This window comes from Mesoplodon mirus (genome assembly GCF_964341445.2).
Source record: "Mesoplodon mirus genome assembly, chromosome: 1".
NCBI classification, from domain to species: Eukaryota; Metazoa; Chordata; class Mammalia; order Artiodactyla; family Ziphiidae; genus Mesoplodon; species Mesoplodon mirus.
In genome coordinates, this window is record NC_138976.1 from 58593192 (window position 1) to 58606878 (window position 13687).

General features: G+C 45.6%; 1 protein-coding gene across 6 annotated transcripts in view; it reads right to left on the reverse strand.

Moving 5' to 3' along the window:
* The window catches only part of ACER2 (alkaline ceramidase 2), a 52572-nt gene that overhangs the window by 18435 nt on the left and 20450 nt on the right, over nt 1-13687 (reverse strand). For 2 of the 6 annotated variants that reach the window (XM_082625353.1, XM_082625354.1), the window contains 2 exons: nt 4473-5135; nt 3451-3592 (listed from right to left, as the gene is read on the reverse strand). In XM_082625353.1, the coding sequence (XP_082481479.1) occupies nt 3451-3592; nt 4473-4713 (383 nt within the window). In that variant the 5' untranslated portion in view covers nt 4714-5135. Of the gene's footprint in view, nt 1-3450; nt 3593-4472; nt 7026-12065; nt 12281-13058; nt 13285-13687 lie in introns of those variants that run through there. The other 4 variants (XM_082625357.1, XM_082625356.1, XM_082625358.1 and 1 more) reach the window with 4 other exon arrangements.

Genomic DNA, 13687 nt, shown 5'->3' on the forward strand with positions numbered 1-13687 from the left:
ATGAGGAAACAGAAAGTTAAAGAGTCAAGACAAGTTATACAGTTTGTAAGCAGGGAAGCTAGGAATCAAACCCAGGTGGGTCTCCAAAGCCAAGGATATAGACATATAGGGTGCTCAGTGCCTCCAAAGGACTCTCCCCAAACTGAAGGCAGAGAGTTCACATCTTCACCAGAGACAGGCTGCAGAGTGCTGGCGATGGAAGAGTCCCGGGTGGTCACAGACCTCCCTGCCTTAAAATCTGTTTCATTATTAAAGTCAGTAAGTTTTCATTACTACAGCATTGCCCCATTTTCTTCTCTCCTGCACCCACCAAGAGACAAGAAAAGAAAAAGATTCTCTATTATGAACACATTAAAAACTGTCCAGTGGAATTTCAAATCCAGGCCTCCAGAGCACCACAAACAAACAAAACCCTTATTCCCATTTTGTCAGCTTCTCACTCAGATCCCAGGACTTGAACAATCAGATCTAAGAGCAAAATGGTTCCTCAGCTCTCAACCTAATGCACGTGTGCTCAGGGAAAGCATGGAGGTGACTGGTGGGCACCTTCTGAGACCACAGAAAAGGCCAAAAGGTAAGGGGTGTGTCTCTCAGGCAGAGGCAAAAAGTCCCCACTGGCCAAGCCACTTCGTGCCCCTGCCCGAGTGGCACCTACCTCCACCCCTGCCCTCACCCCTGCCCTACCTCCCAAGGCTTTCTGATTACCCCCCAGTAATTCTCCTGAAGCTGAACAAGGAAACAAGACACACAACTGAAACACAGCAGGTTGGCTTAGGCTATTTCCGGTTTCTATTCTGGAGAAGGTCTCAGCACGATGGAGAACATATTTCATCTAAGACCAGGAACACCCTCCTTTTCGCTTCTACTTGTAAACAGCTGCTCTCTCTCATTTTTTGATAAATAACCTCTTGAGGATACTTCTATCTGCTCAATGCTTATTTAGAGATAATACTATTTAATTCAAATCCTGCTGCCCAGGATGAAGATTGTACAGCTAATCCATTTAAAGTATGTTTTCTTGGGATTCCCTGGCAGTCCAGTGGTTAGGACTCAGTGCTTTCACTGCCGGGGCCCAGGTTCAATCCCTGGTCAGGGAACTAAGATCCTGCAAGCCATGCGGTGTGGCCAATAAATAATGTTTTCTCCCTACCTCATTTAATAATGCATTTTTTAGGATTAAAAATTAACATATGCTTGTTTTTAAAAAAAAGTGTAAAACAGTACAGATTAAAGGTAAAAGGGAAAGTTCTCTCTCCATCCCAATTCCTAAGAATAGCCAATGGTAGTAGTTGCTGTCCTCATCCTCTCAGGCATGTTTGTGCATATACAAAGACATATACTCAAAAAGAGGCTTCATTCATTCTAAAATTAGGGTTTTACACACACAGTTCTACAATGTGCTTTTTGCAGCCAACATGTTTCACTGACACTCCTCCACCTCTAACCATACAGAACAGCCTGCATCTCTAATAGCTGCATTGCTCCTATTCCCACTCAGGGTACCAGGAAAACTATAATGAACTCTTTTATTTTCCTGGTATAGCTCTTCCATGGGCACACACAGCTTGCTTGATTGAATCCATATTTCTGGATTGTTTATCTATCTCTCTATATATGTATATATATATTTTAACTAAACAGTGTGTACAGAGAAACATATGAGTAATGAACTCTGGGAGAATTTCTCATCTTTATGATGCTGACTCTTCTGTTACTTCAGATATTAACAAGAGTGCCTCAGAAAGACCTTCTCTGACCAAACTCTAAATCAGCACCCCAAGTCACCACTACCCCCTTACCAGCTTCATTTTTCATCATAGCACTATCACACCCTAACATAATATTATTTATGTGTTTGTTTGTTGATTCATAATCTGTCCAACTTCAGTGTAAGCTCATCAAGGGCAGAGACATTGCTGTTCTGTTTGCTTTTATAACCTAGTGCCTAGAAAACTTCATAGTAAATAGTTCATGGTAAATAGTAAGTCCAAAAAATAGTTACTTGATAAATAACCATGTAAGAATAACACAATGGAGCTTCCCTGGTGGCGCAGTGGTTGAGAGTCCGCCTGCCGATGCAGGGGACACGGGTTCGTGCCCCGGTCCGGGAGTATCCCATGTGCCATGAAGCGGCTGGGCTCGTGGGCCATGGCCACTGGGGCTGCGCGTCCGGAGCCTGTGCTCCGCAATGGGAGAGGCCACAACAGTGAGAGGCCCACGTACAGCAAAAAAAAAAGAATAACACAATGGATATTAAAATGCATCCCTTCCTGAAATACTGGATTTCCAGCTTGAAGGGGTGTGGATGGGGTGTGTGTGTGTGTGTGCGCACACTCGCGTTTTGGTGTGTAGCTCTCATCAGAAGCAATACTGACACAATTTGAATATTATCTATAGCTCCAAGAACCAGTTCCTCAGTGTGGATTCTACTGTGAACATTTAAAACTAGTGGAGTTGGGTGGGACTCAGGAAATATTATAGCAGGAAATCAAAGGTCTTTGAACTACCATTCAGTCTTTTCTCCTCCCCTGAAAATCCTTCTAGTTTTGCTAGTACCAATAAGGGGAATATTTGACTTTTTGTCCTAATGTCAGATAACTTCTTCCCCAAGCATATTAAAATTACCTTTTTTATCTGGCAGTTTGTTTTTGGTCTGACAGTATAATCACTGGATATTAAATAAGTATATGAGGGCTTCCCTGGTGGCGCAGTGGTTGAGAGTCCGCCTGCCGATGCAGGGGACGCGGGTTCATGCCCCGGTCCAGGAAGATCGCACATGCCGCGGAGCTGCTGGGCCCGTGAGCCATGGCCGCTGAGCCTGCGCATCTGGAGCCTGTGCTCCGCAACGGGAGAGGCCACAACAGTGAGAGGCCCGCGTACCGCAAAAAATAAATAAATAAATAAAAAGTATATGATAAGCTCATCACTAGGTTAGACTCAATAGGGTGTGATTTTTCTCTTTTTTTTCTAACTTATTTTATTTTCGGCTGCATTGGGTCTTCGTTGCTGCGTACAGGCTTTTAGTTGCGGTGAGCGGGGGCTACTCTTCGTTGCGGTGCACGGGTTTCTCATTGCAGTGGCTTCTCTTGTTGTGGAGCACGTCTCTGGGTGCGCGGGCTTCAGTAGTTGTGGCTCACGGGCTCTAGAGTGCAGGCACAGTAGCTGTGGTGCACAGGCTTAGCTGCTCCATGGCATGTGGGATCTGCCTGAACCAGGGCTCAAGCCTGTGTCCCCTGCATTGGCAGGTGTATTCTTAGCCACTGCACCACCAAGGAAGCCCTTTTTTTGTGTGTGTGTGATTTTTCTTGATATATATTGGGTTGGCCAAAAAGCTCGTTCGGGATTTTCCGTAAGATGGAAAAACCCGAACGAACTTTTTGGGCAACCCAATACGTCGTTATATTGGGTACCGCACCTAGTAGTAAATGCAAAAATTTAGTACAAGCTTACCTGTCATTCCGAAAGATCTTTGGTAGATACCTTCTGGGGAACCACATGGCCAGAGCACACATCAGAACCCAAAGGATTGCAAGTTCATCAAGCATCTGACCCAGGAAACTAAGGGTTGCATGGAAGTAGACGGATCCAATTCCTAGAATCAATTACAACCAAAAAAAAAAAAGGTCACATAGAAGAACAGACTCACAAACTCAATACACTGCTTAAGGATAGCCCTTTCACAAACAGCAATGACCAGGTCACTCTATCTCTCTGAGAAAAGAAACTGAAGGAAGAAACTCACACCACCTAGGCATGCAGACTTCAAGTCTAGAAAGAGGATTTGAAGAAGGGCCCAAACACCAGCACATCAGATCTTTTTTTTTTTTTTTAACATCTTTATTGGAGTATACTTGCTTTACAATGGTGTGTTAGTTTCTGCTTTATAACAAAGTGAATCAGTTATACATATACATATGTTCCCATATCTCTTCCCTCTTGCGTCTCCCTCCCTCCCACAGATCTTTAATAACTGCACAAACACACTCTGTCTTCATCCACCTGTTCATGGGAACAGGCAGTAAATAAAAGTCAACATTCTCTCACTGTTAAGAATTCCCAATCTGCCTGTGGAAGGAAATGAAAATTATACAAGTATTTCCCAGAATAATGAAGAATCAAACATTTGATCCTTCATTTGTTTTCTTTTTTTATTTTAGTCCATTAGAAACCACAGTTTCATCAGACTTCAATTGTTTCACATGACTTTCTTCAGAAGTTCACAGAAAACTGCACTGGCACAACACCAATAGCTATTACATAAATGAATTCTCAAACGCAATTGTGATAACTACGGTCAACCTTGTTATCAAGCCCAAAAGAGTCCTCCTTTTGGCATCTAGCAAACAACATAAAAGTTTGCTAAGACGTCAGAATGACTTTGGTTTACAAAGCATAATGTTCAAAGGGGTCAGGGAGTGTACAGAATTCCATTTCCTCCCTTTCAGCCCATGCTTGCAAACGAATCCACTTACCCACTACAACTAACAGAGTCCATATTAAGTAGATGCCACTGTTGAAGCATGTTGCATATTGACGAAACAAGCACATGCAGATGGGCGGTAAAATGAAAAACAAGACGTTGCTGATCTGGGGGGAGAAAATGTAAAACGAAAAGATGAATATTAAGCAAAAGGGCAAAAAGTAAAGCAGCTTGTTCCCAGTATGTCCTTTGCAAATGGAGATGAATGAGGCCATACATCTTTTTTTAACCATAAAAAAAAAAAAATTGCACAACCAGGAAAACTCACAACTTCTTTAATAACCCTTTAGGGGGCTCCTTCCTGCCTCTTTCTTTTTTTTTTTTTTTTTTTGGCTGTGTTGGGTCTTCGCTGCTGTGCACAGGCTTTCTCTAGTTGCCGCGAGCGGGGGCTACTCTTCTTTGTGGTGCGCGGGCTTCTCATTGTGGTGGCTTCTCCTGTTGCAGAGCATGGGCTCTAGGCGCCCAGGCTCAGTAGTTGTGGTGCACGGGCTTAGTTGCTCCGCGGCATGTGGGATCTTCCCGGACCAGGGCTCGAACCCGTGTCCAGACCAAGGAAATCAAAACTAAACAAAATGCATCACAAACTCCAGAACTTGAGGTGTAGTACAGGTAGGAATTGGCAACAACAGTAGCTAACGCATGCCTCTGTCACCATCTGGGAACAAGAGGGGATGGGAATGACAGTCTTTAGAAAGGGGAGAAGGACAGAGTGGGAGAGAAATAAAGAGAGGACAAGACCTTCGGTCAGGGGTGCGATAGACGCGAGGCTGCTGCCTTTGGTTAAAGTTCAAGACTGAAATCCATCGTGGGGCTGCATCCTTCTGGAGAAGGGGGTACCTTGTTCTAGTTGGCCCATTCTGGTGGGGACCTTTTCCTCTTTCCCCGCTAGGAGCCCTCTGAGCTACTGGTGACCCTGGGCGAGAGTCTGGATAAGTGGCCTCAGCTGTCCCAGGTGGTATGCAGTCTCCAGACTTGGAAATATAGCCAACTCTCATTTATTTACTAAGAAGCAGAGAAGGAAGAATCAGGACAAGGGTCTATGTATTATCACAGGCTTTAACTTTCCTTGGAATCATTTAAATCAGAGATCTTAAAAAAAAAAAAATCAGAGATCTTTAAGAGTTAAAATGAGAGATCTTAAAGATCATTTGCTTTACAAGGGGATATAATTAAGGGCCCAGAAAGGCTCCCAGGCTGGCCAAAGTCAGAGAGGCAGTCACCCACAGAGCTGAGGCCAGCATCCAGCCACTCCTTCCACTGCCCCAAGCTGATGTTTTTTCACCTCCAACCCACGCAACCACATTCTGACCTCCTTGGCTTCATGCCTCAATGGGCATCTAAAAATTCTGAATTGCATCACACACTGTGCACCTATGACCTTTATGTGATTTAAACACGGCTCTCCTTTTTGTTAAACACAGAAGTAGGAGGAATAAAAGGAGGTGACGGGGAGAAGAAGGAGAAATATGGAATTGTTATACTATAAGTAACTTTCTCCTTTCACGTACATGAATGTGTTCTCCGTGTAAGAAAGAGAATACATTACAAAACTAAAGTCTTCCTTTCTATCCTCCTCCCTGGAGATATCCCCTCTTCTCAGATTCACAATCTTCAATTTCTCTGCATTTATGTGAATACATATGTATCATATATTACCACATTATCATTCTGCAACTTCCTCTTCTCATTCGACAACATGCCTTGCAAACTTTTTCATCTTAGCTCACAGAGCTTTATCACACTTGCTGTAAGTGCTGCAGACAGCAGTAGTTTATTGAGCCATTCCCCAGTGGGAGGCGCACCAATTTGCAGCCTCACCTACAATGCCAGGGAATAAATATAACACAGCTTTTTCCCCCAGTACAGTCATCCCTCTATCTGTGGGGGATTGGTTCCAGGACCCCCTCAGATACCAAACTCACCTGGATGCTCAGGTCTCTTTATATAAAATGGCATAATATTTGCATATAACATACACACATCCTCCTGTATACTTTAAATCATCTCTAGATTATGTATAATACCTAATACAGTGTAAATGCTATGTAAATAGTTGTAAATACAGGGACTTCCCTGGTGGTGCAGTGGTTAAGACTCCACGCTCTCAATGCAAGGGGCCCGGGTTGGATCCCTGGTCAGGGAACTAGATCCCACATGCATGCCACAACTAAGGAGCTGGTGAGCCGCAACTAAGGAGCCCACCTGCCACAACTAAGGAGCCCACCTGCTGCAACTAAGACCTGGCGCAACCAAATAAAAATAAACAAAAAAAAAACTGAAGCTGTAAATACAATGTAAACACTATGTAAATAGTTGCCAATGTACAGCAATTCAACTTTTGCTTTCTGGAACTTTCTGGAATTTTTTTTTCAAATCCACAATTGATTGAATCCACAGATACAGAACCATGGATACAGAGGTCCAACTGTATATGTTTATTGCCTCAAGTTCTCTCAAATCTCCTTTGCTTCAGCCAGGTGCAACTATCTATGGCCAAGCTGCTCCTTAAAAGGCTTTTTCAATCTATGTTACCACTAGCAATGTACACAATAATAACCTTTAAATGTATTTACACACTAGTCACAAAAACGTGAGGTCATTTATTACACCTGCAGTAAAATTATGATACCTCAAATATTTTTAATGCCCACATTAGGGAGTTCAATTTAGAAGCATCATTTTAACAGTCCTAAATAACACTGAAATCACATTATTGCTTCTGCACAGCCCATCTACCAGTGCCTGCTGGTCTCCACCATGCTTTTTAAAGACGTCAATCTATGGGGACTTCCCTGGCGGTCCAGTGGTTAAGACTTCGCCCTTCCAGTGCGGGGGGGGCGAGTTTGATCCCTGGTCAGGGAACTAAGATCCTGCATGCCACGTGGTACGGCCATAATTTTTTTTTCAATTAAAAAAAAAAAAGACATCAATCTATGAAAAGGAAAAGACCAAATAAGAGGGAGACGCTCCCCAAGACAAAAAGAGGAAGGAACTCCTAAAGAAATACGGAAAAGCAAACAAGTCATTGGTAAAAGACAGATTCATTTGTTGAAAGACAGATTCAATGGCTCCATGTCTACTGAGAAATGAAACTTCCCCTCAAAGTTGTGTGGCTCACTAAAGTTGAATAGTTCAGCCAAGGGGTATTTTTTAAAGCCTATTGTTGGATTATCCTTTGGAGAATTGGTTTGTTCAATGCCTGCAGAACAGATTTTTTTTTTTTAATCAAAAGGAAACCACAATTTTAAAATTTATTATTTCCTTAGAAATTTCCTCATTCTATGAATTCCTACCAGCCATTTGTACCAAAATAATCTCAGGAACACACTGCAATCTCATCCTGACGCATGTGATTGTGCACTTTCCCAGACAGAGGGTAAACACTGACAAAGCAACAGGCTGTAAGTTTTTCTGAAGAGCAAGTTTATAAACAGCTAGGGGCATTACCCTGGCTGAGTAGACTGTCTATGTATCTTAATCGTACGCAGATTCCTAACTATCCATTCCATTGCTCCCTTTCTGCCTCTGGAATGGCCAACTGTCCTGGTATGCCTGGCACTGAGGAGGGTTTCCAGGACATGGGACTTTCAGTTTTAAAAATGGGCAAGTCCCAGGCAAACCAGGACAAGTTGGTCACCCGACTCAGAAGCCTTCCTGCAAAATTCCCCACCCCACCTCCACAGTACACCAACCCCCAGCAGAGTACTAATAACACCTCAGTGACTTGTACATACCTTTCCTATGGTCCTCACCACCCAGATGACTGTTTGCAGGTCTGGTCTCTGTGATAGGCACACAGTTGCCCAGCAAATGGGTGGGTGGATGGATGGATGGAGAGCCTGATAGATTGACTGATGGATAACTCTGCCCTACAGATAGTGGGATGTGGGCTTTGGCATATAAAGAGAACTCTACTTATCTTGACGATTGGGGGCAGAGCTGATTAGGAGAGGTGACAGATCATGGACTGATTTTAGGCATATATTTTGCTTCAAGACTTTTTTCCAGCACCAGATGATTTCCTTCTGTCCCCTTGAGTCCCCAACAGAATTCCCAAAGGCCAAGCTCGGTGATCAAAAGGCAGGCATACCCCCCTTTTCTCCAAATCTGCTAGGTCTGGAGTCTTTCTCTTTAGTGTGACTGGGCCTTAAAACTTAAAACGGAACTCAATTCAATACAACTGTATTTAGAAGAAACAGTGCAAAAGCAAAAGACTGTGTAAGGGCATGATGTGTTCTTGAAAGAGATATTTGGGCTTGGCTGATGCAAAGGACAATGGCAAAACTGGAGGCAATGGAGATTTTCAGGGAGCAAAAGCAAAATGCTCTGTACTCTCAAACACAGCCAGTGGGAACACAGATCAGAGTACTCTCTCTGGTGGACCATTAAGCAACAACTATCAGCCTTCGAAGTAAATACTCCCCTCCACACAGCAATTTCCTATCTAGAATTACTACTTGGAGAAGTACATCCAGATGCCTATTTGAGGATATTCACTGCATCACTGTTCAGAAACCAAAATGAAAACAATAAACAGAAACTGCCTTAAATGTCTACCAATAATGAATTGACTGGTTTAATAAGTTATGGTCAATCCATTAAATGGAATACTGTATAGACATTGTGAAGAGGAAGATAATTCTATATGATCTGATATGGGATTATCTCCAAGACAAATTGAGGGAAAAAACCAAGGTGCAGAAGAGTTTCTGTAGTATGATCTCAATTGGGTTGTGGTGTGTATATACAAGTTGCACACATATCTTTTATGTTTACACAAATACACGTGTTTTTTGCATGCTTATAAAATGTCTGAAAAGACACAGAAGGGTATTTTTCGTTTTATAACTTGCCTACTTTTATTTATTTTTTTTTACCGTGATCATGTTGTTACTTTAATAATAACAATAGCAAAAACCTACTTTAAGGGACTTCCCTGGTGGTCCAGTGGTTAAGACTGCACTTCCATTGCAGGGGGCCCAGGTTCAATCCCTGGTTGGGGAACCAAGATCCCGCATGCCACACAGCTCGGCCAAAAAAATAAAAAACTACTTTAAACAAAACTTTTTTTCCCCATATCAAACACCATGATTAGCCTAGAGATCAAATGGTCCCAATGCAGGAGTTTTAAGTTAAAGAATGACTGAACAATAAATACCTGTACCATGCTAAATAAATAAATCTAAAGTAGCTACAACGGCATTTGCATCTTCAAGAGCAGGATCAAATGGACCGTCCAAGTTCTGACTCTAGTTCTGCCATTTTCTTGACCTTAGCAAGTTGCAAAATCTATCTAGACCCCAGTTTCCCCCTTTACGAAGAGGATGTAATAAATAGCAACCACTGCTGAGGGTGACTGTAGAGTACCCAGCAGAGCTTCAACACACAGCAAACAACTAGTGGTAGCCAGGAGTAACTGAAGTTGCAGTAGTGATGTGCTACTGCCAAGCTCCATTAAGAAGGTTCTAGATCCCCCTCCCAGTCTTCTCCTGATTTTACATCTTAATTCCTTCAAATTTTTTCTCAAAATGAGTAATGATTATTATTTTCTTGTAAAGTGGATAATGAGGCCTGCTGCCTTGCTATGAGGATTTAATGAGATGTTTGTCACCAAGTAATAGCTCGATGTCTTCCTTAATACAGGCGTAAGATAAGCAAGGGTTTGTCCTATGATGAGGATCAGAAGATAACTAGGACGTGAGAAGAAGAGGTGGAAACGTTTTTTTGGTAAACTCTTTGGATCGACACTCTACAAAGTTTGAGGGCCAACTACTTCTCTGAGACCCTCAATCTCTCCACTTTGCTAAAGCAAATTCTGCGGTTTACAAGTATTCCAAAGAATTAGGTTTGCCAGGCAGACCAGCAGAGCTAATCAGCCACAGATGCTGCAGCTGAAGATCAACAGCTCATTTCTAAAAGACTTTGGCACTCACTACGAAACACCTCCAATGGGACTAGATTAAAAGTTAAGACAAAATAAGGTCTCCCCATCATACAACACTCTGGGGCTTTTCAAGGCAGACCCAGAGCAGCTATACACTAACATTTTTGGCCAAATAACCAGGCCTGACTCAGCTGGCCTCAGACTCCACAGATAATTACCTTGCTGGGTGTGTGAGAACCTGTCCCCAAGCTGTCATTTCTTCATTAACTCTGGTGAAATCCTTAGTAGTACTCTCCACTTACAAGTGGAGAAACTGAGTTACTGCCGTTGAAAGCACCCAGCCCTGCTCCAGTTCATCCTCTGAAGGCACCTGTCCACACCTGATAGCATGCTTTGAAACAGGTTGTACAATAGGTGAAGGGTGGTCACCTCCACTGACTGCATCTGTCACAGCATCTAGGGACAGCAGAGGGCCAGGTTTCCTTGAGGAATTAATCCAGTCATAAAAAAAGGAGGAACGTTTGCTGGGAGGGCAACAATGGATTTCAGCACTGAGGGGAGGGAGAGTGCAGGCTCTGGATTGTGGCCCCAGCCATGCCAGAAATGTGCGCAGAGCAGCTCCCCTCTGGAGAGCTCAGTTTGCTCATCAATGAATAGGAGAGGAACTAGCTCATGGGAGATCCTTCCAGGCAAGAAGTATTTGACTCAAGCCAACGACATTCTCTACAGCAAATCAAAGGGGGAAATCCTAAAGAACAATTTCAAATTCACAGCGACCTTTAAGCCGGGAGTTCCTGTTTTCCATGTTAGAGCAGTGAAATGAAAAGCCACAGAAATGACCATGCAAAGCCTCACATTTTGGTACCAGAATCCTGAGGCATGGGCATAGCAAAAAGAAGAGGCATATCCTTCCCAACTGCGGGCTTTCTCTCCCACAAAGACTAAAAGCACACAGGATTCTGCAGTGGGGAAGTTTCGTCTTGCCCACGTCTAGAGACCTAGGCAAGTCCAGAAAACACGCACACGATCCCTCCCAAATTTCCCTTTCACTTCCCAGGCTTAATAACTGAAGAATGCACAGGCCTGGGGGAGCTGAACTTGGGGCCGGTGTGAAACTCCGTACTAAAGGCAAGGAAATAAGAACTCTTAGCAATTAACTTGATTCTAGCCCAGAGTAACTCGACCTATTACTGGTGTACGCTTGGGGCGGGGCCAACCTTCGGAGTGGGCCCTACCTCAGAGACCTGACGGGAGGTCTCCCCGTTTCCCCGGACTCCTAGAGCAGGTGCTCAGGGCAAAAACGCACAATGCGACCCAAGTGCGTCACGCCACAGAGATCCTAAGGGACGAAGAGAGTAATCCTGGAGGGTTCACCGCCCCCAGTGACCCAAACTGGAAGAATGGGCTGACACGGAGCACTGGCTCCGGGACAGGTGAGGACCAAACAAGACAATAGAGCCATCAGAAAGAAATGACTTAGAGGAGGAGGATGAGCCCAGATGTCGGCGATAGGGACAGGAGAGGAGGACAGATGGAGAACTGGAAGGCGCACAGGGGAGGGGGCGTGGGTCGACTCTGGCCCTGGAGCGAAAGTGCCCCAGATGTACGCACAAACCCAGGTCCAGGCTCCAGGCGCGGCGGCGCTTAGGGACAGCCCCCTCCCGCGAGCCCGGCTGCCATCCCCACTCCCGCACTCCGCACCGTGTTGTAGAACTCGGCAATGGCAGGCACGATGGTGTAGTTGTCCTCGCACCAGTCCACCTCCGAGCTGCCAGCCCGCAGCTGGTCCCACCAGTGCGGGGAACTCATGGTCGCTCTGGGGCATTGGAGCAGCTGCTCCCGCAGCCGAGAGGAGGCCAGAGCTGCTGCTGGAAACCAACGGCGGTGGTGGCAGCAGCGGCGGCGGCTTTATGCACCACGGGACAGCCGCCGGATGTGGCGCCTCCTGGGCCGGCCTCTCGGGGCTCCGCTCTGTCGCGTAAGACGTGACTGGCTCGCAGACCCCTCTCTCGGCTCCGCCCCCTGGGGGAGCCCGCGGGACCTTGAGCCCCGGCCACGCCCACGCCGGAGGCGGGATGCGCGGGGGAGGGGAGAGTGGGGGGGAGGGTACCTGTCTCCTCCTCCCCCATCCCTGGACGCGTCTGTTGCCAGCAGGTGGCAGAGGCCTTGATTGGCCTGCCCACGCCCACCTTGCGGCTCAGACTTGCAGGCGCCCCCTACCCCAGTTACGCAAAGAGCGCCAGAGCCCGCCCTGGCAAAAGATTGAAAACCCAGAAATTAAGAAACCCAGGAGGACCCGGCCCCTACGAAATCGTGGCAGCCTTTGCTCGGACTTGCCTGCATGTCGGAGAACATGTTCCGAGTGCACGTGGCACGCACTCACGGCCGAGAAAAGCCCTCAGTCCCTCCGGCTTGCTTGGTGCGTTGGGCTAAGGCAGGAAGACCTTGGCGTCTGCAGTGGAGCTGAGGCCTCTCCCACACAGCCTCTACCACCCACACCTGGGTAGAGCGCTTCTGCAGTTTTGAATACTTTCCTGCCCTCAGTCCCGTGGACTCCAGTATTAGAATGTAGTCTTCGTTTACACGTAGGGTCAAACTTCAGCTATCCCAGTCCCCAAAAGTTGCAGTGTGGCTGGTATGACACCTCCAGAACATCCCAGGTACAAGAGATGATGACAGGTATATTGCACTTACTATGGGCCAGGCGCTGTTTGAAGAGCTTCCGAGTATGTCACTCATTTAGTGCTCCCAGAGGGGATCCTGCGAAGTGGGTTCTATCAGCAATGCCATTCCAGCTAGTAAGTGTCAGGGCTAGAAATAAAATTCAGGATGATCTCAGATCTGCTCATCACTGCTTTGCTTTTGCTGCTGTAACTATTCTGTAGTTTCTAAACCAAAGCTAATCTGGTTCCAGCGATTCCTGAAGAAAGAGAAAGGCTGTCATTTTGGTTTTGATCATAGCTCTGGTCCTTCTTCCTTGGGCAGTTCTAGGATTCCAGGTCAAGATGGCAGTGGCAGAATAGGCCCTGGTCAGGTGACTGTCACTAGGATCTCTTTGCTCCAGCCGTCATGGTACCCAGAAGGCCAGAACCTCCCCAGAGGCTGACCTCTCTCTGGCTTGACAGTCCCCTTGGACCCTGGCTGGTGTTCCAATGCCTTATGCCCCCAGTGTCCTTCTTCCACAGGTACTTGCACAGACACTCACTTGTCTTCCCAGCTCTCTATCACTGGCAGAAACTGCAAGGCCCACTCCTCTCCTAGTCTCCAGGAAATCGAGCTTTCTCCGCCCAGAACCAGACCACACTCCTCCTTTCAACTTTGTC